The sequence below is a fragment of the Lynx rufus genome, unplaced genomic scaffold (assembly GCF_022079265.1).
Source record: "Lynx rufus isolate CCGP_SWC_20201006 ecotype Redwood Valley unplaced genomic scaffold, mLynRuf1.p SCAF_2, whole genome shotgun sequence".
Taxonomy (NCBI): domain Eukaryota; kingdom Metazoa; phylum Chordata; class Mammalia; order Carnivora; family Felidae; genus Lynx; species Lynx rufus.
In genome coordinates this window covers 150,541,722-150,569,209 of record NW_025814834.1, presented here as the reverse complement: position 1 = coordinate 150,569,209, position 27,488 = coordinate 150,541,722, and the positions used below count along the sequence as shown (strand labels likewise).

The window sequence follows — 27,488 nt, the reverse complement described above, 5'->3', positions numbered from 1 at the left end:
CCTGAGGCAGATGCCAAGGCAGATCTATGCATAGAGGACATGGCTTGTCAATGCATGCTTTCTACTATTCTAAACATTCAAGTACTAATGTGACTCTGGGTAAGGAAGAGCAGACCACTTGTAGCCGCATTTCAGAAGTCTTTTTTGCCTGAGTTACTAACCCCTAGTTCACTGGTGGTTTGCTCCATTCAGGCTCTCACTGTGGGGCTACCTTGCTTGGTATACCAAGCTATCTATACCTTTGGACTGGACTTGAAACAGCCCCAGCCTAGCTTTAGCTCCTACATTTCTAGTCCATGAAAACACTTCCACAAACTCTGGCAGTGTATCTGTGCCCAACAAAGCAGCAATTTCTTGGCTCCGTATCTAAGCCGTTAGTCACTGAGTTTCTTGCTCTTCAGATCTCCTAGACCAGTGCCCAGGGCATTTCCCAAATACAGGGAATATCTATCAACTCTGAGTGGTCTCTGTAAAACCCACTCTCCCTAGACTCAAGATGAAAAAGGTAGTACATCCTATCCCACACATTCTATGCAGAAAAAATTAGAAATTACAGATCAGTAAAAATAAAACCATTAAAAATTCTTGTAATCCCAACACCATGTATAGATACCACTACTAATAATCTGTCACATAAACTTCCAAAATTTCCTATCGGAAATTGTTAAGGAAATTGTTTTTTTCCTCATGCTATTATAAAATTACACTAGAAGAACCCACATGCCACATTTAAATAAAATATGGGGCACTGTTATAAGGTAGTTTAAAAATGAACTCACACTTCAAGTTGAGATTGCTTTAAAATGGACTTCCTGAAAAATTATCTTCGGAAAACAGACTTTTGTTGTAAGGTAGCTCCAGATACAAATAGTAAAGCTCCCTGTATTGAATTTCAGATTATTTCAATACTTTTATCCCTAAGCAAAGAATCAGATTTTTACAGTGGTAACAGAAATTGAGAATAACTTTAGGACCAATTAGGATATGTGTTAAAATTTGAGGGTACAAATCCATGTCACAATTCACAGAGGTTTTCTTCTTTAAATATACATGAATCAGACAGGAGAAGGAAACAAACATAGAAATATTTAGCTGCCCCAAAATAATTTGTTCTGAGACAGTAGTAAAGATTTTCTTCTGTGATGACATGAAGTTTAAGTCTTGAACCAATTGCTGGGAAAGTAACCTTACAATTGCAAAATAATTAATTATTAAGTGTTGGACAGAAAGAGGTCCTCTGTTCTTTGTGGATATGCAGAGCAGACCTCTGAATGCACCTAGTGAACCCAGGTCTTCAGTATGTTGAAGACACCTGATATCCCATAACACCCAGCGAGGCTGCCAACTCCTTGTCCACACTGACTACATGCCATGTAACCCATTTTATGACTCAAAAGGATTTAAAATTCATGAAGCTTGTTGAAAGCTCAACTGTCACATTCGACTCATTCCAAAGTGTATGGGAAAAAGAGCAGAGCAGACATTTCAACTGAGGCTATTATTATGCTTGAATAACCATATTCCATTAAATTGCTAATAAACCTACTAGAAGATGTTGATCACATCAACCATACAGTTGCATTCCTTTCCTTTATACTAACTTGCTCAATTTTGTTTTATGCAGTATTACTCTTTCTGTGCCCTTTATTCCAAGGTTGCCCAGAATTCAAAGCACTTATTCAGTAAGTTTGTAATCCAGTTTAGTGTGCTATTAACAGAATTCTTTAGAGAAGATCATGGAAAAAGAAAAACTTATTTTTGGGTCAGTGACCAGTTTTAAAGGAAACACATACTAAACCAGTTTAAAGGAAAAGGTCAGGATCCATGAGGTATTAAGGAAAGAAGAAAAAGAAAAAACATTCATTTCCACAATTTTCCGACATTCCTTAAAAATAAAAACAAGCCTTAGTATGGAATGGCAAGGTCCCGGCTCCCCTATACTGTGGGGAACAATACTGCCATTCATAGGAAGTTAGAAAGCAAGGGTTTTTCCTCAACACCAGGGAAGTTTTGGCTTCCCTTCTCTTTATTTATTCTGAGGTTCAAAATTGAACCCTATAAATCTTGAGTTAGTCTCTCAGAACAAATAATAATATGAAATGTATTAAATGCTTTAAAGTTTGCTTTTTACTAGCATAACTCATTAACTCTCTCTGCATTACAAATGGGATATTAAGCCACTGTGGTGTTAGTGTTAAATACTGAAAATATATGAAGCTGAATATATATCCCATAGAACTAGGCATTTTTAAAGAACTAACACACTATGTGTACTATCTGATGACTGAGTTAAATAGTTTATCCCTCATTTAAAGACTGATTGAAAATCTATGATGGAAAAAAAAATCAAAGTTAAGGGAACAAATGTTTTAATTTAAAAATTCTTATATCAAACAGGAAACAATTTATATCCTGTAGTATTTTTTTTCTATTCAGTATATCCATCTAAGAGCCTTAGAAGAAAGGATGGGTATCTCCAATTTCTTTCCATAGGGCAACTGGCCAGTAACAGAATGTTTTTGTTTTGTTTTGTTTTTTGTTTTCCTCACTAGTAAAGTCAAGCTGAATAAAAGTAAACTTTACTTTCTGGATTATTTTATGATTATGATAGTATTTGTATCTATCTTTTTAGGGTGACTAAAATTAGGTGTAGTGAAAGAGTTTTTCCTCCAGCTTCCTCTCTGAAACACATAAAAACAACTCCACATCATGCACAAAACTATGGCAGAGAGTAAGTAAATGTTAAAGCAGCAATAATATCATTCAGCAAAAATAAAGATGAGTAACAGCCCAATATAAAAAGCTGTGAAATTACAGTAATTTCACAACCCATCAGAAACAGCAAAATACACATACCATTACTTTAATAAATATTTATTGATCACCTAATAGATCACCTAATAGATGTCAAAGCTAGATGCAGATATATGTGTGATAAATTTCTGAACTGGAGAATTAAATGGAAAGAAACTAGCACATCATATAACTTATAGAATCATGGACTATTAAAATCAGAAGAGGTCTTAGCAGTCATACAGATCAAGGGACCAAGTTCCATTAGGTTTAATTAACTTTTCTCAGTCATAGGGGCAAAAGCAGGACTTAGGACCCAAGGCCCATGTTTACACTATAACAAGATTCCTGACTCAGTAAAAATTTTTTAAGACAAAAAGTCAATGTTAAGACTACTAATGTAAAATAGTTTCTACTTAAACAGTTTGAAAATAATTAATACATAATTAATTATATATACATATAAATTTAAATTGTCTTCTTAGACTCAAGTACAATTACCAGACTTCATTTATAAAGTTTTCATATTAGCTGGAATTTCACTTTTTGTGGCATGAAAGGAGGAAGCATCTGTCATCTGACAAAACCAAGATTACAGAATACATGTGGCTTGGCATCGGAAGACAAGAGTGGGGACCATAGCCCTCTGTGACATTATCCAGGTGGGCACATTTTTACAAGTTTCCAAACAATGCACAGTTAGTGGCCCAGGTATTTTTCAACTGATAAGAAAAAAATTTTAAATCATAGCTATTTACAGTGTCTGCCAGATTTTCCCTAAACGGTTCTTTCCCAAAGCAAACATAACTCTCTCCTCACCAACATACATACATGATACATACACACCCATGTACAATAAGACCTTTGAGTAATCTGAGAATTGAATATTTGGCTTCCCAAATAAGTTAACAACCTCTCTTCCGCTTATTAATATTTGAAGCCTACTCACATGAAAAACTGGAAAATATGTAGTATAAACTGTGATACAGTTTTTGTATTTGATTTCTTATTCTGATAGCTGAACATTTTGAAAATGTATCTAAAGTGAATACTAAACATGTGTCATATGAAGAAAGTTTTCAGCATGAATATGAGATAATAAAGTAATTTAGGCTGATTTTTACAGGTGACTTAACTGGACTTCATCCTATTATTTCAACCATATTCTGCATATTGTAATTTAAAAAGGGCATAAGTGAAAAATGATTTTGTTCAATACATATGGGTAGGTATCAGATTTTGAAAGCCAGAAAGGGTTAAAGAAAATAAGGGTGAAGAAAACCTCCCCTATTAAAAGGTAAAATGATAGGGGAGGTATAAGCTATTAAGAGGAAGTTCTTTGGTATTTTTTCCTTATAGCTCCTCCTTCATAAACTTTCCCCTGTGTATGCCACATGCAAATCTTAACTTTGTTTATGTGCTTAGCATGTTTCTATTAATAAAAATTTCTAGTAACCTAATGGGAAGAGGATTGCATTCTGCTCTAGAAGGCTTATCTAAAAACAGCAAATTAATACCCTGTCTACGGAGACTGAGACCCTTTTTAACAAGTGAAAATCCTGGCAAATGAAAAACCCTATTCTTGCAGATGAAGTAAGCGTCCAGACAGCTATTTTGTGACATCACTAAGCCAAGCATAACAGGAGAAGACTCCATACATTTACCAGAAACTCTGCAGAAAATTTACAGTGACAGGTAAATAGAAAAGCCACTAGAACAATGCACAGTTGAAATTCTAAATTAAAAAAAAAAAAATCTCCAGAGGCAAATTTCAAAAAGCTTTTTACCTTTATCATGTTTAAATTTCTAATGTGCTTTAAATGCAAAAATATGACTTACGGACACACAGGTACTCAAAAATGTGATGAACACCATTGACTGCTCCATTATCTGTGAATAAATTATTTCCATTATGGTTTATCTGTGACAAATTTTACTTTCAGCCTCAACACAATCACACAATGGTAAGAGCTCTAAGAGGCCTTATAGAGAATTACCTAATCCCTCATTTTCACACATGAACTGAGGTCTGGCTGAATCCCTTGTTCAAAGTCACCAGCTAGTTAAATGTTCAGAGCTGTATCTCTTGTCATCCACAGCAGTGAGAAGTGCCCTTTCTTCATGCCCTTTGTACCATCCTCCCACCAACAGTGGCCAAAGTAGCTACATTCAAAGATGGTGCCTTTCTAAGTATTCCTCCTGGATGACTTTATATTCAAGCTTTCCAACAAATCCATGAAGTATGCACTATTTTCACCACTGTTCTCCACAAAAGGAAACTGAGGCACTGAAAGCTTAAGTAACTTTTCCAAGAGTCTGCCTCCAGAGCCACACCACACCCTCACTCTTAACCATTACAATACTGTTGACTTCTTTTTCTGGAGGGCATCTTTGTACTCAATGTTCAGTGTGCTTTAAACTGAACTCATCTTTTTCTCAAACCTGCTGACATCCTTACTTTTGAACGCAGTTAATATCATCCTTGTCCTCCTAGTCATCAAGCCTGTAACCTTGGAGTCATCTCTGACTCCTCCCTAATTCCTTACCCTTCTTCACATTTGTACCATTGGAAAGGCTCTTGAACCCAAAACACGGCAATTTCCTAAATATGGCCTCATTCCCTGTTGTCTGAACAAAGCCTCCTAACTGGTCTCCTCCTAATGGCCCTCCTTTCTTCAAGTTATCATATTCATGGTAGCCAGAGCAAGCCTCCTGAAATAACAGAAATCACATTGGTTTAAAAACCTAAGCCTGGGGGCACCTGGCTGGCTCATGGAGCATGAGACTCTTTCTTAATCTGGGGGTCATGAATCCGGGCCCTGTGCTGGGTGTAGAGCTCACATAAAAAACAAAATAACCTGGGGTGCCTGGGTGGCTCAGTCGGTTAAGCGTTCATCTTCAGCTCAGGTCCTGATCTCACAGTTTGTGAGTTTGAGCCCCAAGTTGGGCTCTGTGCTGACAGCTCAGAGCCTGGAGTCTACTTCCAATTCTGTCTCTCCCTCTCTCTCCCTGCCCCTCCCCCTTGTAGTCTGCCTCTCTCTCTCTCTCTCAAAAATAAATAAACATTAAAAAAATTTTTAAAAACCCACAAAATAACCCAAGAAAACCTAAGCTTACCTAACATTCACACTGGAAATTTTCTTCTAAATGTATAAATGTCCCCTCCCCCCCGCCACCATAAATTATCCTTTGAAATCTTATTCAGTTGTATGAGGTTGATATTATTTTCCCTATTTCAAAGATGATCAATCAGGTCCCATGACATTAAATAATATGCCAGCAGACAATTTTAAAAACTACAAATTGTTATATATAAATGATTTTATTTTCCTATAATTGAACACATTTTCTAGAGACAGAAAACAATTCAGATACATGTAGTCAAATCCAGTAACTTCTTAATCATTTAAAATTCAAACTAAGTTAAATTTAGGTCTTTCCTTTTCTTCTCTACCTTTTTCTTTTTTATTTTTTTAAAGTCTATTTATTTGGGAGAGAGAGAGAGAGAAAGAGCATGGGAGGGGCAGAGAAAGAAGGGGAGTGAGCGAGAGAGAGAGAGAGAGAGAGAGAGAGAATCCCAAGAAGGCTCTGCAATGCCAGCACAGAGTCGGATGTGGGGATCAAGCTTACAAACTATGAAATCATGACCTGAGCCGAGATCAAGAGTCGGACGCTTAACTGACTGAGCCACTAGGGCACCCTGCCACCTTTCTTTCTAGGCAACATTCACACTGAGCATTTATAGAGAGTCTCGTGCTGGAATATTCCAGGATATACAATCATGTCACCATGGTCCTAGATTCTTGATCACTGGCACGGTCATAGCTGAAATGGTCATATTCCCACTGGTCACTGGTTACATTGTCCATGTTGATTTCTCTGGCCATTTATTCCAATCCTGATCATAAGATCCCTTTGCACTACTGACTCTCTCCTTTGTCTGTCTGTCTCTCTCATTCATATACATGTTTTGAGATCTCTCTATGCTGGCTGATATGAATATGAACTATTCCCATGTACTGTGAGTTCCAGGAATTTTTTGGTCTATTTTCTAGTGTTTCTCTCTCCAGTGTTAAGTAGTTGCTCTTAAGTATGCATAGACTAATAAATTTGCAGCCCAAGACTGAAGGAACAATTCTGCAGATGTCTAGAATGCTCTCATCATGAAGCTCCCTCACCCCCAGTACTTCGTCCTGAAAATTCTACCATCTTGATCTCCCCATACTCTGATCTTTGTCCTGTGAACTCGGCAAGATCCCTGGGCTCTGTTCTGTTCCCCTTCTCTCTGGAAACTGACTCCAGACAGTGACCTGGGGCAACCGGACATCTCACTTCATTTGTTTCCATCCCTTTAAGGATCACAGTCCTATACTTCTTCTTGTACATTGTCTGAAAACTAGTGTTTCACATAATTGGTCCAGTTTTCTAACTGTTTACAGCAAAAGAGAAATTCCTGGAGGCTTTACTGGCTAGAAGTAAAAGGCTCAAGCCCAGACACTAAACATTGTAACTTTACTTACCTGAACCTATGTGACAACATTCTGTAATTTCTCCTAACTCAAGTGATTGTTTTTTCTCATTAAAACAGTGAGGACCAACATCCTCCCCTTTAACAAATAAATGGATGGTCTAGAAAATACTTCTGTAAGAACAAGTATAATGATTCTTGATGATTTTGGTGACAATGGCATGAAAGGGAACAGACTACTAAGTGTGATAAAACTCCTTCAGGATTTATTTAAATGTTATTTAAAATGCTATGCTCTGGGGGGCACTTGGATGGCACAGTTGGCTAAGTGGCCAACTCTTGATCTCAGCTAAGGTCATGAACTCACGGTTCATGAGTTTGAGACCTGCATTGGGCTCTGTACTGATGGCCTGGAGCCTGCTTGGGATTCTGTCTCTCCTTCCCTCTGCCCCTCCCCTGCTTGTGTGTGCTTTCTCTCTCGCTCTCTCTCTCTCTCTCTCTCTCAGAATAAATAAACTTAAAAAAATTTTTTTTAAGTGCTATGCTTTGATATAGCTATTAACTCTAATAGAGCTTGGAAGCTAATTAAGAAGGCCATTTGAAACTATGCAGCAGTGTTTCTGGAGTGTGTTTAGGAGATGAACCTGTAGCAAAATGATTAATAAGAAAATGTAACCATTATATTAAAATTTACAGAGACCCAGAAACACAATTCATAACTGCTGTGATTCTTCTCCTCTGCAATATCTATTTGAGCTCCTATATAAGAGAGCCATGGTAGGCCAGCGTACCTTTACTGAAGGAGTCAAAACCATCAGCACAGAGCAAAGCAGCTGAAAACATCAAACCACAGCTATACCCAGGGAGCTTTTCTAACCTGAAGCAAACAAAAATTCAGAATGGCTTGGGAAAAAACATAAAATTCAGGCCTGGAGAAGGAAACCAGGATCCTCTTAGAAGAAAATAAGTAGTAAATAGGTATTAAATATAATTTCAATGATGGGTGTTCCTTAATAATTTGCTTTTAGGAGGACTATCTCATTTTAAAAACCACTTTACGAGAGTATTATCAAGTTGGAAATGGGTCATTCTCTTCTCCAGATCACTTTGCCCTGGGAAACTCCTATGTATGGACTGCAAGGCTTTACCTGATGGCAGTTTAGCCAGCAGTCAGGCTAACCTCTCAAGAGGGTGGGCCAGTAGAGTAACTGAGTCCATGGACACTGGAATCAGGCACTTATTAGGTCGGTTACCCTGAGACAGTCCTCAACCTCTCCAAATCTTGGTTCCTTGACCTTGAGCTATTACTCTACCTGTCCAACTTTTGGGTCCTTGTTTTTAAAGTGGAGATTATAACTGTCTCCTAGGGTTGCGGGAATGATAAAGTGAAATAATGCATGTAAAAGCTTCAGCACAAAGCCTGGCACACAGCAAACAATTTTAGGTATTGTTACTGTGGCTACTATTGTTAAGAAAAAAACCCCCAAACTGCTTCTTGAACATTAGCTCTGTAAATACAAGTTATATAGACAGTAAATGTCATAAACTATGAGACTATGGAAATAATCTGCATGGTTTGAATGAAAAGTAATTACATAATTTTAACCTATCTTTACTGTTTTCCCTAAGAAGTAAAGTTGGAGGCACAGTGGGAGGGAACAATATATTTAATTTGTCTCACTTCCCCCCTCCCTTATTCCATTTCTAGATGTGTTGTCCAGAATCATTAGATCCCTTAGTAAACTATAAAATTACATTTTATATTAAAATTCATGTAAGTTTCATTATAAGAATCCATAGGCAACTCCTCTTTAGCTTAGCTGGATGTAGCATTCGGGAAAGTCCTGGTATATACTACCACTCTAAGACCATCAATGACTCTCTGAAAAAGTGACAAAAAAGAAAAAAAGCATGACCTTCACTGTGCTCCTGATGAAGCTATTTTTGTCTGCTTTTAATGTGGAATATTTGGTCTCCTGACTGATAGATGGCTTCTTTGTTAAGGTCCCACTGGTCCAAGTTTCACTAAAAGGAATAGAAATAGATAACCCCTGGGAAGTTGTACAGCAAAATGCTTAGGTTCACTAGCTTTGGAATTGAACAACTCCATTCGAATCCTTGTTCTGATAGTTGCTAGTTGACTGGGCAAGTTACTTATATTCTGACCCTCAGTTTCCTCATTTGTAAAATGGACATTAAAAGTTGTTTGTACCTGACAGGGTTTTTGTGATGAAGAAAATGGTATATATAAAGCACTTAGCATGGTGCCCTACCCACAGTAAATGTTATTTACTGAATATTAATTACTCACTCTGTGTTAAATTCTAGTCTCGGAATCCATAAGATCCGTACAAAAAACTCAGGACACTGACTATGTGCCACTTTCATCACTACTGATGGATTCATCCACTGAACAGATGTGTGCTGAGTGACAGACGCCATGAGGCCCTGTGCTCAATGTTTTAGTTACTCAGTTGAAATCCTTTTGTCATGAGGGGCTTTACCAGAAACTGTGAGGGCAGCATCTCTGCTCTCATGTTGGTGGCTACATCACTGTGGGACCTGGTGCAAGCCTACCACACTGGAGATGCCAATAAGTTAGTTGTTTTTTGTTTGTTTGTTTGTTTTAAATGAATATATACATAAGGGATGAATGAACCGAATGACAGGATACAAGAATGATTAAGATTAACTCTTTGACCTCAGAGAACTCACATTCTAGCTAAAGTTGGAATTAGCCCTCCAAAAGGAAAATGAAAGCGGGGAGGGCCTAAGGAGGATATTTGAGGTAGCAGGATCACCAGGAGTAAAATACCTAAAATTTCTATTACAGTTATGCTAATATAATTCAGCAGTAATGGCCAAAGAATGTGTAACCGAACTTGACATTTCTAGACCTTTTAACTTCCAACAACAACAACAACAACAACAACAACAACAACAACAAAAACCCCAAGGAATATCTTTATTACTTACCATAGAGAAAAGAATCTCTGGCCAACTTTACATCTGAAGTCAAAGGACAGAAAAGAATATACCGTCACATACTTTTCTAGGTCTGGTCAAGCCTAATCCTACCTCAGTGTCCTTGCCTTATTTGCAAGCGGTTAGGGGTATCAATTACTACCCCATCCTCTTCTCCACACTATGGCTAATTAGGAAGAAACAAAGGGAAATGGGGATCAGATATGAACTTTATACGGGGTCCCCTGGTAAGAATCTAACTGTAGAACTGGCAAGGTCTCCTGCTTTCCAATCAGAACTGAGAACAACCTGATCCATGAGCTGGGCCAATGTCATTTTAAAACCCAATGCACCAATATTCACCTCACCCACCTGTCCCAAGACATTCCACAAGGAAAGAGGAAACACAGGGGCATGCTTTGCTGAGCAAAGAGAGAAAGATAGAATCTGCTTCCTACTTTGAGTAAAGTGACTTGCAAATCCACTAAAAAATGTGGCTGACCAACAACAGGAATAGCAACTTGCTGACAAGGATCAGAGGACCAGAATGGTTCAGTGCAATGGGCTCCTTTCAGGAAACACGAGGAAAAGAAATAAAGAGTTCCTGAATTTTGTACTCCACGTGCAACTTTTTACTTAGGAAAGAGAGGATGCTAATTGGATGAAATAGATTCTTGTTCTTGTGCTATAGACAGCAGAAAGCCAAGCTTCCTGATTTGGTTTATTTTACCTCTCACTAGGAATGGCCTGATAAGACAAGCTTATAACCTATAATTACCAAAACAGAAAAATAAAAAAAAAAAATGACTCAAATATTTGTAACTCAAATATCCTAAAACCAAAGTTATTCCATTGTTTATATGTCTTATAAGTAATAATTTGGGAGAAATTAAATCTGTTAGTTGCCTGGGGGTGCAGTTTTCAAATAGTTCATGTTGAAGTCAATGCAAGGAAACAGTATCACCCAAGTTCAAGACATGTTTAATACATGTTTTGTTGAGATTTTATTTTGGTCATAAGGAGTGTAGATATAGGACCTCACAGTTGTTTTTTTTTTTTTTTAATATTTATTTATTTATTTATTTATTTATTTATTTATTTATTTATTTATTTTTGAGACAGAGAGAGACAGAGCATGAACAGGGGAGGAGCAGAGAGAGAGGGAGACACAGAATCGGAAACAGGCTCCAGGCTCTGAGCTGTCAGCACAGAGACTGACGCGGGGCTCGAATTCACAGACCGTGAGATCATGACCTGAGCCGAAGTCGGACGCTTAACCGACCAAGCCACCCAGGTGCCCCATAGGACCTCACAGTTTTTAGAGATGGTATTTATGTCAGCCCTGTTAATAATGGGACAGAACTAGGGAGCTGTGAAGGCCTACTTTTGTTTTTTGTTCTTGTTTTTTGGTCCATGTGCCTGAGTAAACTCAAAATTTTTGCTCAGGAAAATCTTGGCTTTGTTTTGCTGTATCTCTGCCACTTTTTCATAATAAAATCATGTACTCATTGGCACAATTTATTAAAAACAATCAGGGAGGACTGCCTGAAGAACACACAGTCTACTACTCTTCCAGAAATACTAAAATGTACACCCAAATCAAGAGAGTTTACCTACTGTAATACTGAACTCAGTGAGTTGCACCTACCACAGAAAAGTGATAGATGATGGTATTTACATCATCACACTCTGGTCACATGGGGCCCCAAGAGGAAATTCTGAGCTTAGTAGTAAGAACACTATCAGTTCTCATGAACTGATTTGCCTGCATCTTTGTGTCCTCAGACTGAAGCACCTACAAGGTCCACCTCTTACTGCTGGCAGTAGAAAGCTTATAGTGGAATTTGTAGCCCATCTGTAACAGTGTCTAGACCATGTGTATCATAAACTGCATTCCTGGCTCTTCCCAATGGCAATTATTCTTATTTTCTTCCTTTATCCGTATTCTGATTGATTCTACTTTGTATTTTATATATGCTACTAAGCTGTCTTCTATTCCTTCAGCAGCATGAGGATGCAAAAATGGAAAACATATAAAAACGTAAGCAGAGACATCATCCACACCCACAATGCGATTATACTCTTCAAAGACACAGCAAGCAAATATCTGGGATTTCTAAAGTTTTATCTATACAATTCTAGAACAATGAGCTGAAAAGTCAATACTTCTCAGAACACTAACTTGCTACTCTTTCATCAGTAAATTTCTGTGTAGAAACTGCCTTTGGGTATTTAAAAGTACCTATGATAATAAACTGTGTTGACGCCATCTGACAATAAAATGACAATGTTCCCTTTTTCCACAGGCCTAGAGCTCCTAAGAGAGAAGAGAGACTACTGTGAAAACTTGAAATTCATTGAAAGTGAAATCCTCCATTATTGACATGTTCTTTAAAAAAAAATTTTTTTTAATATTTATTTATTTTGAATAGACAGAGCGAACACAAGGGGGGCAGGGGGAAGGAAAAGACAGAGGAGACACAGAGTCCGAAGCAGGTTCCAGGCTCTGAGCTGTCACCACAGAGCCCAACGCAGGGCTCGAACTCACAGACTGTGAGATCATGACCTGAGCTGAAGTCATTCACTCAACTTACTGAGCCACCCAGGTGCCCCAAAAGGTTCTTTTTATTTGTATTTATTCACTTTTCACGGGGCAGAAAAGAACTACTAAATATATCCAAAATACTAACGACAGTTTTAAAGCATATACAGAAGGGCATGGTTCATATCTACCTTAAGGAAAAAAGGTTGCAATGAGGCTGAAATATAATTTTACTTTGAATTTTAAGAGAAGCAGCTTTTGAGCTATTTTAAAAATCCTTTCATTTAGCTATAGAATCATATTGTTACATATAAATTTTTAAAAAGAAACACTATTACCTTATTTGAAAGAAAATGTTTTCATAAACTGTTCTGCACCTAGTTCCTTTTTAATGTTCCCTGAAAGTGTCATTTTTTTAAAAAAATTCACCTCCTGTTTCTCTTTTCCAGCTAGGGTCTAAGTGTGAATTTTTTTTTCTCCTCAATCCCGTCTTTCACCTAATAACAAGTGAGACTGCCATCCAAATTTTTTATTGACAAAATATTTTGAAAAGATAGTATATATGAACTTCCCACACTGTTTCAGACTCAGATTAATTTGATATTTTCTTCTGAAATCTGTAATTTCTTACAAATACCAAGATATCAAATGCTTTTCTGGATTTTCTGGTAAATACAGCTGACCTCAAGTTCCATTTCTAGAAAACACAATTAACCAATAAAAATCTCAGGATTCTTGTTTTTGCTCCAAAAAATATTAGTTTAACCTCAACAGATATCTGCTCTCTTAAGACAGCAGTGTATGTGCCCACAGAGGAGTGTCTGTTCCAAGTGATAAGAAGGGAATCTGTGAGTCGGCAGTGAGCTGGGACCCTCCCTAGGGCTTCTGGGGTTTGATCTGGAGAGGAATGATAGCAAGTTTGAGGAAAATTTTCCCTTGGGCATGGAAACTCCTGGGTTTAACAAACAGAATTACAGAAAAGAAGCAAAACAAAATGAAATCGTTATATCCAAGAAAAATCTGAGAAGAACCATTCAAAACGTGCGAGACACCGTGTACTTAAAATGTACTTGAAGGCTCATTTCTGTAAGGGCCGCCTAAACATCCCCAAGCTCTACTATTCAGGAATCTTATTTCCAGGCACAGTGTCCTGGAGCATTTGCAATTTTTCAGTTGGAACTCTCCGCACTTTAAAAATAGTCTAAAGTCAGAAATTGAAACACTGATCTATTTTTCAACCCCCAAGTTGCTCCTTAGTCAATATAACACTGAACATTTCTGAACAAAGGGATTCTTAAGGCTGGCTGTGGTTCAGGCATGTCCTAAACTTATTAAGGGGAAAATAAGTTAGTCACAAAAGAAAAAAAAAATGTCTATTCTCAGTTGGAAAAAGATCTATTTTCCCCCCTAATGCTGAATTATGTATTAAATCAGTTCAAATTTTATTTTGGACCATTAATCTGTAATTTAACATAGTTGCTAAAATAAATGGATGTTTCAGTCTATTTTATGCTAGGTTGTTTACTAGAAAAATAATTCAATGGGCTGAACACATAAAATATAGTTTCCCTTGTGTGATCACTTACAAGTAGATATATGTACCCTTGGCAAAATTTACATGTTACATTTTAACAATGTAATTGCTGACAATAAAACACTTTATGTAATACAAAACAATTTCTATACCTTAAATCATAACTATATTCTTTCTGCTACCTTCAATAGGATAAGAAATCTTTCTATAACTAGTTTTTAACAGTAAATTTCTACAATATTTTAAATCCTACACAAAAGATTTATGGAATTTTCCTTTAAGAAATGCGTATTGTATTTCACAAATAAGGCTAATTAGAGACATGCAGAACAACATTACAATTCACAAATATTAAGAGAATTCAACAACCTCCACTTCTAGGATCCACTTCTTAGAGGATGCCACCTGGTCCTAAAGACCCATTTTACATGAAACTTCTCCTAAAGATTGCAGGTGACAAACCTTGCAAGACCCCATTCTAGAAGGTACTGCTAGGCTTCATTTGTCCTTACCATAGCTGACTGCCACCAAACTGCCATCCAAAACTGCTTTAGGGAAGCAGTTCCTCCACAATCTTTTCAACAGATTCCCTGTTTTAACATCCACCTGTGTTACTGCAGAACAGTCTGACCCGGATTGAGCCATGGAGCAAATAATAACACTAACTGCAACTCCAGACAGAAAAAAATAGAAGTCAATTTTCCAGACTCTTGTGGGAATACAGAACATGTCTGCTGAAACTGAATCCAAGAGTTCAATGATATTGTAGACTCAAGTATTTCTTTATATTCCACGTAATGGCTTTTCCGTTCTCAGTGTTTTATAACACACTACTGAGCCATGATTTAGAAAGTGAGGGAAAATTCTCCCTCTCCCTCCTTCTCTCTCTCTCTCTCTCAAGTTGAATTGTATGAAAAGTATTTGCAAAGTGAAACTCCAACAGGAAACCACAAGAGTTTTACCCTGTAGTGCTTACTGAATGCCACCCCTGCAATTTAAGTCAGTTTATGCTGGTTTTTTTAATTTTTATTTTGGGGGACCATAATCTCTTTATGCATTAAACCTAAAGTTCTTTCCTTTGGGTTTTATTTTGCTTCATTTTTGCCAGGGAATGTCCAGCTCTACCATTTGCCCTAGGACAGCCTAAGCATTACATCCTCACTCTGTCATTTACCTCTGTTTTATCCTCTCTGGGCAGGGACAGACACGTTCTTTTGTGGATACTGTTCAGCTACATTAGGACTTCTCTTTTTATGCGGGGGCTACCAGATTCTCTATCAGTTCTATACAGCTGCCACTTCATATTATTCTGAGAGCAGAGATGCTAGCAAGTCTCTTGAGTTTAATTCAATGATAGGCCAAATGGGTTCGTTTCCATTTGATCTACAATCAAGCATAACAAAGATTACCTAAAAGAAATAGGATTAAAACTGTATCTAAGACTACAGAGGGAAAACACTCAAACACCTGAGGAAAAGATACTGTTTTTCCCTGACATTAAAAAAACTTACTGTAAAAATAATGTACTTGGTTCTATAAAGGGTGTATGTCATCAAATTGTTAGTACAGACATTGAGTTATTTCCTCTACACAAACACAGGTGTCAGGAAGTTTAAACACATAAATAGGGTCAGTCTTTATTTTTCTGTAAGCTTGCTTTGAAGTCTTAAAAAGTAATGTTCTGGGTCAACAGAACAGGGCTGGTAGTAGTACTAAGGTACAGTTCATTCCTTACTCTGCATTTGGCTGGGGAAATACTTGGTTTTTGGCTAAAACGAAAGTGCCCTCGATGAAGTCCTGCTTTATAGCAGTGAATAGTAAACTGGAGATGGCATGTTGGAATAGAGGTCTTGAAAGAAGGTGGGGTCCACAAAAAGAGGACCTCATAGAGAGAGGGGAGGCAGGAAGCCACGAATCACAAATGTTTTGTTTCTCTGCAAGAAAGAAGGCCAAGGCGTAAGACTTTTCATGCGCTCTTATCCCAAGCTCCGCAACATGAGATCAATGTTCTCATCCACTCATCTGAATACATCTCTGTTGAAATTAGAAGTAAAACAAATAGTAATATTGCCAACTTAAAACAAACAAGGTTTGGTTGTGAGCATTTAAGAGAATATCAATAACCAGTCCCCAACAGTTCTAGAGAAGCTGAGAGCTGAGTACCCACTATGTGACAAGGCTATGACGTTTCCTCACTTGAATCCTATAGCAACCTGTTGTGATGTACTTTGTTATGTTATTTTACAAATGTGGAAGTGGAAGCCCAAAGAAGGTAACTTGCCCAAAGTCACACCATCTAGAACATGGAGCAGCCAGGATCATAATTCAAGCCTGTCCAACTTCAAAGCCCACATTCTTATCTCCAAAGCTTCATCTTTATGAGAGATTTATGGAATAGCATTTTATCCTGGGAAACTAAAGAACAGACTCAAATCCAATAACTTTAAAAATAGCTTGTTTTTGGGGCACCTGGGTGGCTCAGTCGGTTAAGCGTCCGACTTCAGCCAGGTCACGATCTCACGGTCCGTGAGTTCGAGCCCCGTGTCGGGCTCTGGGCTGATGGCTCGGAGCCTGGAGCCTGTTTCCCATTCTGTGTCTCCCTCTCTCTCTGCCCCTCCCCCGTTCATGCTCTGTCTCTCTCTGTCTCAAAAATAAATAAACGTTAAAAAAAATTTTTTTGGGGGGCGCCTGGGTGGCTCAGTCGGTTAAGCGTCCGACTTTGGCTCAGGTCACGATCTCGCGGTCCGTGAGTTCGAGCCCCGTGTCGGGCTCTGGGCTGATGGCTCAGAGCCTGGAGCCTGCTTCCGATTCTGTGTCTCCCTCTCTCTCTGCCCCTCCTCCGTTCATGCTCTGTCTCTCTCTGTCTCAAAAATAAATAAACTTAAAAAAAAAATAAAAAAAAAATAGCTTGTTTTTAAGTTAAGATTTGTTATGCTCTCTTTCTCTTTCTCTTTTAAAATCTGTAGTCCAAACATCCTTTTCCTCTCATCATATGAATCACTAGCCTCTATGATAAATTATGGGATTCTCAATAATGTGAAATTATCAGAGTCCCAAAAGAACATAAGGAAAACAATTATTATATATTTTAAAACTTGAAATATCAGTAAGGATATATATAAAACATAATAAACTTTATACATTCATAAATAGTAAGTTGAAAAAAACTACATTTTATTTTTATGGTATTTTTAAATTTCTACATTTAAAAACTATTACATCAAAGCTTTAAAATTATAGGCTAAATTAGAAAGAAAGTCTGTATGATTCAGAGAAATGAAAATTAAAGTACATTTAATAAAACCGGAAGAAAACCTTATTCATTTGAAACATAATCACACACACACACACACATGCACACACACAATTTTTCATTAAAAGAGTTTAGACCTTCCTAGTTGAGTTTTTGTTTTTGGTGTCTGCGTCCACTTTTTAAATATTTCCATTTCCTCCACACACATAGTTCTGAAGAGCTATTAACAGGAAGTTTTCTCCTATTTTTTCCCCAGTAGAAACCCTCCAGCTACACACTGACTTTCTCTTTGCCCCAAATATTAAAGTCCTGGGCAAAGTTTTAATTAGGAAAGAGGAGACATTTACAAATTTAATACATTTTGTTCTTTTTACAGACCATGTAGAATGAAGCAGCCTCAGTATGCTTGAAAAATCTCTTAGCAACTGAGAGCGGGGCCGGCCAACAATGGATGATTCATTGATTTAGCTTGAGTGTGCAGGAATGTCTGCCAAAAGGTCTGCACAAACTCACATTGCTAGACACTATGGTAAAACGTACTCTGACCTCTTTTAAAACTCTATCAGAGCGGAAAGTTAAACTTGCAGCTTTCCAGCAATTCACTGGCATCTGGAAATATGCTTGAATTACAATATCTTGCTTTTAAAACAATCAATGGACTTTCTTAGATTATCATTTTTACCTAATTAGACCACAGCTACTACTAATTAGGGATTTCCAAGGGGATGCCACTGTGTTTTTAAGCACTAGAAATAATGGTTGCCCATTCAATTTAAATCTGAAAGGAGGCTTTTTGAAATCAGAAAACTGAAAGAACTGATTGTTAGTTTTTCCGTAATATTGACCCAAGGATTATGCAAGATTATCTTAAACAATAATTTGCACATTTAAAATTGGTAAACAGTATGCAACAGATACCCAGTCAGTATATGTATATAGGTAGAGATTATACCGGAACATCCTATCTTATGCTTACATAAAATTCAAAAGAGTTAAATTCTTTTGCTTGCATTTGTCATTTGTCTCTTCCAACATCCATTTTAGAAATAGGTATTATTTCTCCTGCTTTAGAGTTAGAAGACAATGCACATGGAATTTAAATTGCTTGCTTGAGTTCATAGCTATGCAAAGGCAGGTCCAGGTTTACAATATGGATTTTTCTAGTTTAAAATTGGGTATCAGATTCATTGCACTACTTCACCAATCACAACTTCAGCCTCAATAATGAAAATAATTCATGAAATCAAATTCTTTTTTTCTCCCAGTGTTGGAAAAAGTCATGTTTCTCAGTTTCTTTTGCTCTTGACAAACATAAGTACAGAACAAGGAATTTTCTGCTTTGAAAGAGTTTTGCTCTGGCTACTTTATCTTCCTCTTTTTTTTTTTTTTTTAAGTGTTTATATATTTTGACAGAGAGACAGAGAGAGAGAGCCAGGAGTGTGGTAGGGGCACAGAGAGGGGGAGAGAGAGAGAGAATCCCAAGCAGGCTCTGCTCTTTCAGGGCAGAGCTCAACACAGGGCTCGATCTCAGGAACGTTGAGATCATGACCTGAGCCCAAATCAAGAGTTGGATGCTTAACTAAGCCACCCAGGGGCCCCCATCCTCCTCCTTCTTTTCCTCCTCTTCTTTCTCTCCTTCTCCCTCTTTCTTGCATTTGTTTTAGGGGAGGGAGGGGAATATTCAAATGTAAAGATTAACCGAAAAATTCACCTCTCCCCTCTACTTCTGGTCTTTCTCTGAGAGGTAACCACCGTTATCAATTTGGAGTATTCTTTTTCATACCGTTATCTGGGTAATAATATATACATATAAAATAAGATCTATAATTTTGATTTGTGGTTTCTCTGTTTAATGTATTATCACATTATTCTATAAATTCCTTTTTTAAAAAAACACTTCTTAGAAATGTTTCCATATTTGTACATCTACTTCATTTTAAAAATGGCTAAAAAGTATCTCATAATATGTACCTTCCTTTCTGATCACGCTAATTACACACATCCACTAAAAATGTAGCTGTTCTTCCAGCATAGGCTAGATGGACAAACAGAATGAAACAGAAATACATGAAAAAGTACAAATGAGTGAGGATATTTAGTTTAATTTTTTACTCAATTCATTGATGTTAAGTCTATATATCTGACAGCAGCAGAAACAATGAGTGGGGTTACTACACTGAACAATTTGGACCAACTAGTAAAAACTGAGTAGTAAAGTGGAAAGGGTGGGGATCTTGGAAGAAAGGGGTCTTGTAGACTCTGGGATCACACAACAGGTACAGAGAGCTTTATGGGGCAAAATCCAATAAAACACACATGATTCCTGCTCTCACAGAGCTAATAACCTAACTCTAAATACCTTCCAACTTCATCTCCTGTTCTACATTCCCATGGTCACTGTGAGTCCAGAATCACAACATGTCTGGCATCAACTACTGTAGGAGCCCTAAGTGGTTTCCCTGAGTTTGGTGTTTTGAACTTCTAATCTACACGGAGATATCCCCAAACATCAAGATCTGATACATCATTGCCCTAATAAAGCACCTTCTTCATTATTTCCCATTAAACTATAATACTGGATGAAGCACCACCATTTCAGCTTGGCATTCATAGTGTAACCTCCCAGTGTTTCTCCTGTCACTTAAATTTCTAGTCACATCAAACTTCCCTACTGGTCTGCAGAGATCCTCTGTCACACCTCTATGCTTTTTCACATACTGCCTACAATATCTTTCACCTTTCTCCATCTGGAACTCCCAACTCCTCATTCTAGACCCAGCTCAAACACTGCACCTTTTGTGAAGGGCTACTTAACTCCACAGCAGGTATTTAGCTCTGTGCTCCCAGAGCAGTTTGCATTCACTGCTATGATGGCATTTCATGCTGTAACAGCATTACTGAAATACATAGATGAGCTTTCAACTTTGTGTATAGCAAATGCTATTTATTGGTTAAAACCAATTTTGAGGGCCATATGCTAAAGTTTTTACCAAAACCCAAGCTATTGGTCAAAATTCATAGCTTCACTAGTCTTCGCTCCCTACTTGAAATGTTGTACTAAAAGTTAACTAGGCCATTTCAATGCCTATTTAATCATAACAATTCTCTTTATGTGTATACCAGGAGAGATTACGAAAAGATAGATCTGAAAAAATTTCCTCAAAATTAATGTTAATCTCCTTTTCAGAAAAGGGAAAGTGAGATTATATGAGTATTTTTAGGTTTAGGTGAATATGATTCAGTTTAGAATGCATAAGTTAAATTCATTTTAAAAGATAATTTTGCAGTGGTAGGCATGGCTTAGTCCCAAGGATATTCTGATTGTCGATTTTACTTAACTTTATCTCATAAATAATTAAGTCTTTGCTTCTCTGATGGAACACTGAAGCAAGCAAACCAATGAGAAATATCCCCTTGCTTCTGGTATAACAACCTTTGGAAATACGGACCAAAACAAGGAGCAGACACTCTGATGTGTGAGGGAGATATTATAACAGTGTAGAGTCACCACCAAAGTGGGGTTAGGCTGTTGTAGATATCGCCTATGGGGCTGAAATGATGTCGTGAGATCCAACTCTATCTAACTATATTTTTCATAGGTCCTCTGACTAAGTGTGTCTGGCCAGGACCTCGACCAGCCAGTCTTGGTCTAGCCCACAAGTTATTACAACGTCACAAAAACCACTGTAGTGCATGTGAAAATATTCAGACACCATTATCCATGAAACAGACCAATAGCAGTTTGACAGAGAGGAGGAGTCTAAGAGACAGCAGTAAACTGTTATAAATTATCTGAATTAAATTTTCACATGGTTTTTTTAGAATAGAATTATTGCTTCAAGAAAGGTAGGCTGGAGTTTTTGTTGTTGTTTTGGCATGGTTTTATAAATAGTTAACCTTCACAAAGTAGAGGAGCTGGAACAAAGAATTATGAATTCAACATTTGGCACAATTGCAATAAGTAGCTTAGAATTAAGATTTTAAAAACAAACTAGAAGTATTGAGGTCAATAAAGACAAAGAAAAGACTTCACACCACTGGAAGAGCCATTAGAAAGGTAATGGACCTGGCTTAAGTAAAATGCTCCTTTGCCTGACAAAGTAAATGCGGACCTTGATTGGGGGTGGGGGGGGCAGGGATTGATGCAGTGTTGATTATCACATCATGCTATCACTGTGTCTTTCATTTCAGCATCCCAGCCTTTAGCAAAATGGCTGCTCAGTGTACATCTGTCTAGATCCAGATGCCAAGACAGCAGACAATTAATTCTATTGGGCCCTAAATATGAAGACTGTGAAAGAGACATCTGTAGCTCCTGATAGCTGCCATGATGACAACTGCTGAGCCATTTGAGGGTAAATGCTGTGTTTCACTCTCATTTTGAGGCTCCCCATGGAGATTGCTGCCGAAGATTCCTTAGAAGTATTCTGGTCCTGCTGGCTTCTGCTCTGAAAGGGAGGAATCTTAAGAAATCAGAGAAAGATCAGCTGACACCTCTGCCCTTAGCACTGCAGAAGCCAATCAATAGCTGGAAAAGGAATTAGAAAGGGATGAAAGCAGAACTTCTACCCCACCCAGGCCTGGAGGAATGTTCTACACTGATAGCATCAGGACTTCCTCCTAAATGATCAAGCCAATGTAGAATGTACTTGTGGGATTTAGGAGAGAAAGGCATTGGACTGATTTTTTAATTCCTACTTATACCAAATTCCAGGTGTAGTGCCAGTGGTATGAAATAGAATGAATATATTTATATTTATATATTATATATATATATATTTATATATAATATATATATATGTATATATATATATATTTTTTTTTTTAATTAATTTGAAACATTTTGTTTTAGGGCCCAGGACAATCTCTCATTTATTATAGATTGTCTTTATAATTCTACTCTATCTGATGATAACAATTTATTGAGTGTGGAGTCTACTATACTATGCTAGATGCTCTAATGCTATTTGTTAAATGATTTGAATGCAAAGATCATCAGTCTGCTGTTGGAACACAATTAAGAGATGTAGCTCAAACATCTCTGTTTGGTTCTCTCCTAAACTCCCCTCCCCACCTTCGTCAGGTTCCAGCCTCTATTGATGATCCATCCCTCTGCCTTAGGCTGGAGGGAGATAAGATGAATGGAGAGGACTTTTTCTCCATTCTTGGGTTGGTTCCCTAGGCAATGATGAAGCAAGCCTCTTAAGAAGAACACAAATAGTGAATATGTATAAAATAATTGGAGGAAAGGTGACTTTGTTAATATATTCTGAAATATATAGCTGGAGTAAGATGTAAAATAAGTTCATCACTGTGAATGCTTTGGTGGGAAAATAAAATTAAAGAAGTTTTGAGAAACCCATATGACATTAGCTAATGGAATGAATCCACATACCACCTTGCTACATGACTATTACCATTATTGAGCTACAATTATTTTTTATAGGATCAAGGAAATTTAGAGCCTTTTAAACAACTGAGCTGAATCTCTGATAACCAGGAAGTAAAGGAAATTTACTTATAATTTTACCATATACGGATACTGAACCTCAGTCCTGTGAACCTGTGCCTTTGCACATATTTTTTGCAGCTGCTGATATACTTCAGAGCCAAAGCTGAGCTTTGAAAGTTTGGATTCCTGTGTGTTGTGATAATCAGCTGGGGTTTGGAAATGCCTTCAAAAATCTAATGCTCTGGCACTTTAACAAGGCTTCTGAAAAAACAATTTAACATCTGGAATCAAGTATTTTGTGGAAGTCCAAGACCAACAGAGCAAAGAACATTTCTTTCAGTAACAGTTAAAATGTGGCACTTCCTTCTTCTTCATCAAATAAATGGGTTTATTTTATAAAGATTCTGAGGTGGTTTATAATAAGAAAAGTATGGAATAGAAGCAAGGTGTAGAAAATTGGATGCTGTAGATATTTATCAATGGAAGTTTCCCCTGCATATGCTTCTATATTCTTTCACATCATTTTCTCTTCCAAAACTCAATTCTGAAAAAGAAACAAACTACTAAAGTAAAGCCTCCTTCATTTAGCCTTCCTAAGAGACTCTGAGTGAGGATAACTAGAGAATCTAGAGAGTTCACCTTTCACCTTTTCCTACATGCTTCAGAAAAAGGCAAAGACAATGACTGATGGTGTATTTCTTTCTTTCTTTTTTTTAATGTTTATTTATTTTGAGAGAAAGAGCGTGCCCACACACAGGGGAGGGACAGAAAGAGAGGGAGAAAATCCCAAGCAGACTCCTTGCTGTCAGCATAGAGCCCGACATGGCACTCAATCCCACAAACCGTGAAATCATGACCTGAGCCAAAATCGAGTCTGATTGCTTAACTGACTGAGCCACACAGGCGCCCCAGAGCACGTGTATATCTTCAGTCTCTGGACAGCCAGGTAACTTGGATCAAATGCAAACAAAATTTCTACCGAACATTCACTAATTTTCTACAGAGTTTTGGATATTGTTGAAAAACTATATTGAAATATATTCTCCCCCAAAATGTGTTTCCTACTAATATAATAATAGATGACATCTACTGAGTGCTTCACATGTGTCATGTACTGTGCATTTAACTTCCAAAATAGTTACAGTAGACCCTTGAATAATGGAGGGTTAGGGGTGCTGACCCACTGTGCAATTGAAAATCTGTGCATAACATTTGACTTGCCTAAAACTTAACTACTAATTGCTTACTGTTGACCAGAAGCCTTACCAATGATCTAAACAGTTGATTAACACATATTTTGTATATTATATGTATTATATACTGTATTCTTACAATAAGGTAAGCAAGAGAACAAAAAACGTTATTAAGAAAATCATAAGGAAAGTACATTTACAGTACCATACTGTAAATAATCCATGTATAAGTGGACACATACAATTCAAACTCATGTTGTTCAAGGATCAACTGTATTATCTTTTTTTAAATGGTAAGTAATGCATACAGTGATACAGTGGAACTGGCACAGAGAAAGACAAATAGAACAGTGACCTACACATATACATAAAGACGTGACTCATAACAAAGAGGACTATAGATTAGTAGGTAAAAGAGAGACCACTCATTAATAATGTCACAATGAGTTAGTTCTCCATATGGGGAAAAAAATAGAAACTGGATCCCTTCCTCATATAATGTATAAGAATACATCTCAAATAGTAGGAAAGTCTTAAATTTGAAAGGAAAACTCTAAAGTTTTAAAAAACAATATAAAGAAAAAGGATCTGATTATATTAAAGTTAAGAGCTTCTGTTCATCAAAAAATACCATAGAGTAAAAAGGCAAGCCATAAACTTGGAAGCAATATTTGCAAAACATGTATCCAACAAAGGATGTTTCCACAGCATATAAAGAATTTTTTTGAAAAAAGAAAACAACACAAATGAAAATATGGGCAATCAATAGGTACAGAAATTTCAAAGAAGTAGGAGACACTAACAGTGCCCGGCACATGAGAGGTACTCGAACAGAATGAATGAAAACACAAATAGCCCATAATCATATGAAAAGATATCCAACCTCACTGGTGATCAGGGAAATAAAAATTAAAATCACAGTAGGATACCATTTCTTACTCATTACACTAGAAAAAATTAAAATCAAATAATATCACATGTTGAAGGACATGTAATGCAATAAGCACTTTCATCCATTGCTTGTAGGAACATTAATAGCAATGATTACTTTGGGAAACATTTTGGCGGTACTTAGTATAGCTGGAAATATATATACCTTACAATCCACCTCTACAGCTAGGTATCAATCTGAGAGAATCTCTTGCACATGTGGCCTGGAAGGCATGTTTAAGACTACTAACTGCAGGATTGCTCATTACAATAGCAAGAAACTAGAAACAGCTCACATGTAAATCAGCAGTAAAATGGATACATTTGATATATTCATATACTGGAATACAGCACACAGTAGTGTTAAGCAAAAGAAGTCACACTAAAAGTACAGAGTTGTGATTCTCTTTGTGTAAAGTTCAAAAAGGACAAAAGTAAACACTATATTGTTTTGAAGGAAAATACACAGGTGATTAAATTATAAAGAAAAACAAGGGAATGGGCTAACATAAAATTCAGATGAGGAGTTACCTCTGTTGGGAGGACTGTGATTGAGGAGGGGTATCCAGGGGCCTTTTAAGTTTTTTTTTTTTTTTTTTTTTTTTTAAATTTTTTTTTTCAACGTTTATTTATTTTTGGGACAGAGAGAGACAGAGCATGAACAGGGGAGGGGCAGAGAGAGAGGAAGACACAGAATCGGAAACAGGCTCCAGGCTCCGAGCCATCAGCCCAGAGCCCGACGCGGGGCTCGAACTCACGGACCGCGGGGGCTCGAACTCACGGACCGCGAGATCGCGACCCGGCTGAAGTCGGACGCTTAACCGACTGCGCCACCCAGGCGCCCCTTAAGTTTTGATTACCTTTTTTTTTAATGTTTATTTATTTTGAGAGAGAGCAGGGAAGTGGCGAGTAGAGAGAGAGAGGAAGAGAGAATCCCAAGCAGAGTCCACACTGTTCGTGCAGAGCCTGAAGTGGGGCTCGATCTCACAAACCCATGAGATCATGACCCAAGCCTAAATCAAAAGTCAGACACTTAGCTGACTGAGCCACCAGGCACCACAACTTTTTTTGTTTTTTAAGTAAACTCTATGCCCAACATAAACTTCAAACTCATAACCCTGAGATCAAGAGTTGCATGCTTTACTGACAGAGCCAGGCTGGTACCCCTAAACTGCTGTTTTTAATTCTCATTTTCTCAAGAGCTTTCACTGGGTAGTGTTCATACATGTAACACCATGCTAGATAACATTGGATTTTATTTTATTGTCAGGAAGACAATTTTTATGGATGAAATCTACCAACTGAGAAATGATCAAATTACCAGGTGAGAAAATCTGATTTTAGTGTATGAACTGTCTTTAGTTGGGAGATGAAATCTGAGGCGTCTGTAGCCAAGCTGGCTGGGCTGGAAGGCTGTGTGGAGCACAGCGTGCAGCCAAGAGCTGGCTCCAGCCAAGGACAGCTGCCTTCTCGCAGGGATGGGTCAGACCTCTGCTGGGTGAGGGGGAGGAGAGGAGAGGAAGGGGACTGGGAGCCAGGCCTGTGGTCAAGAGCCCCACTCACAGAGAGGCAAGTGGGCTCATTCTGCTTGTGTTCTAGGAATGTTGGTCCCCATCCCTACATCATGCTAGTCTGAGTCTCAACATTACCACCTCAGACACTCCAAATGTAGACAGTCCCTCCTCCTCAGGACAGGGCTCCTGATCACTTTTACAATTTCATTGACTGAGGAGCACAATCATATTTTCTGAGAGTTTCAGCCAACAGGGACCTTTGAAGAAAACCAAGGTTAGACTGTGAATCCTATCAACTGTGAAGGACTGTGAAGCCCTTATCAACCTTCATATACGTAACACTTCCGGTAATCAATAGAATTATCCATTGGCTCCCGGGTGGCTCAGTCGGTTAAGCATCTGATTTCGGCTCAGGTCATGATCTCACGGTTCATGAGTTCGAGCCCCATGTCAGGCTCTGTGCTGACAGCTTGGAGCTTGGAGCCTGCTTTGAATTCTGTGTCTCCCTCTCTGTTACTCCCTTGCTCACACATTCTCTGTCTCTCAAATATAAATAAAGGTTAAAAAAAATTTTTTAAATAGAATTACCCAGCACAAAAAGAAGAAAACAATCTCTGTTACCTATATTACCAAATGGCAGCTACTTAACTTATTTGTGCGATAGAAACCATATCCCTCATGAACTGAAGAGCAAATTTAGGAAATCAACTGCAATGCGTGGAAAATAACTGCAAAATACTCCAATTTGAAAACTAAAACTAGAAAAAAAAAATCATGCCAAACTGAGATTCTTTAAAAGATGGTCTTAAACAATGTCTTAGACATTTAACTGTTAAGTACATTTA

At 37.6% G+C, this 27,488-nt stretch overlaps 1 protein-coding gene across 2 annotated transcripts in view; it reads right to left on the bottom strand.

The window, feature by feature from the left end:
- Window positions 1–27,488, bottom strand: part of DDAH1 (dimethylarginine dimethylaminohydrolase 1) — a 135,683-nt gene that overhangs the window by 58,873 nt on the left and 49,322 nt on the right. Inside the window, exon 2 of one of the 2 annotated variants that reach the window (XM_047085864.1) lies at window positions 4,633–4,683. The exons of the other annotated variant lie outside the window; for it this stretch is intronic. Within the exon in view, the coding sequence (XP_046941820.1) occupies window positions 4,633–4,683 (51 nt within the window). The remainder of the gene's footprint in view (window positions 1–4,632; window positions 4,684–27,488) is intronic. 2 annotated transcript variants of the gene reach the window in all.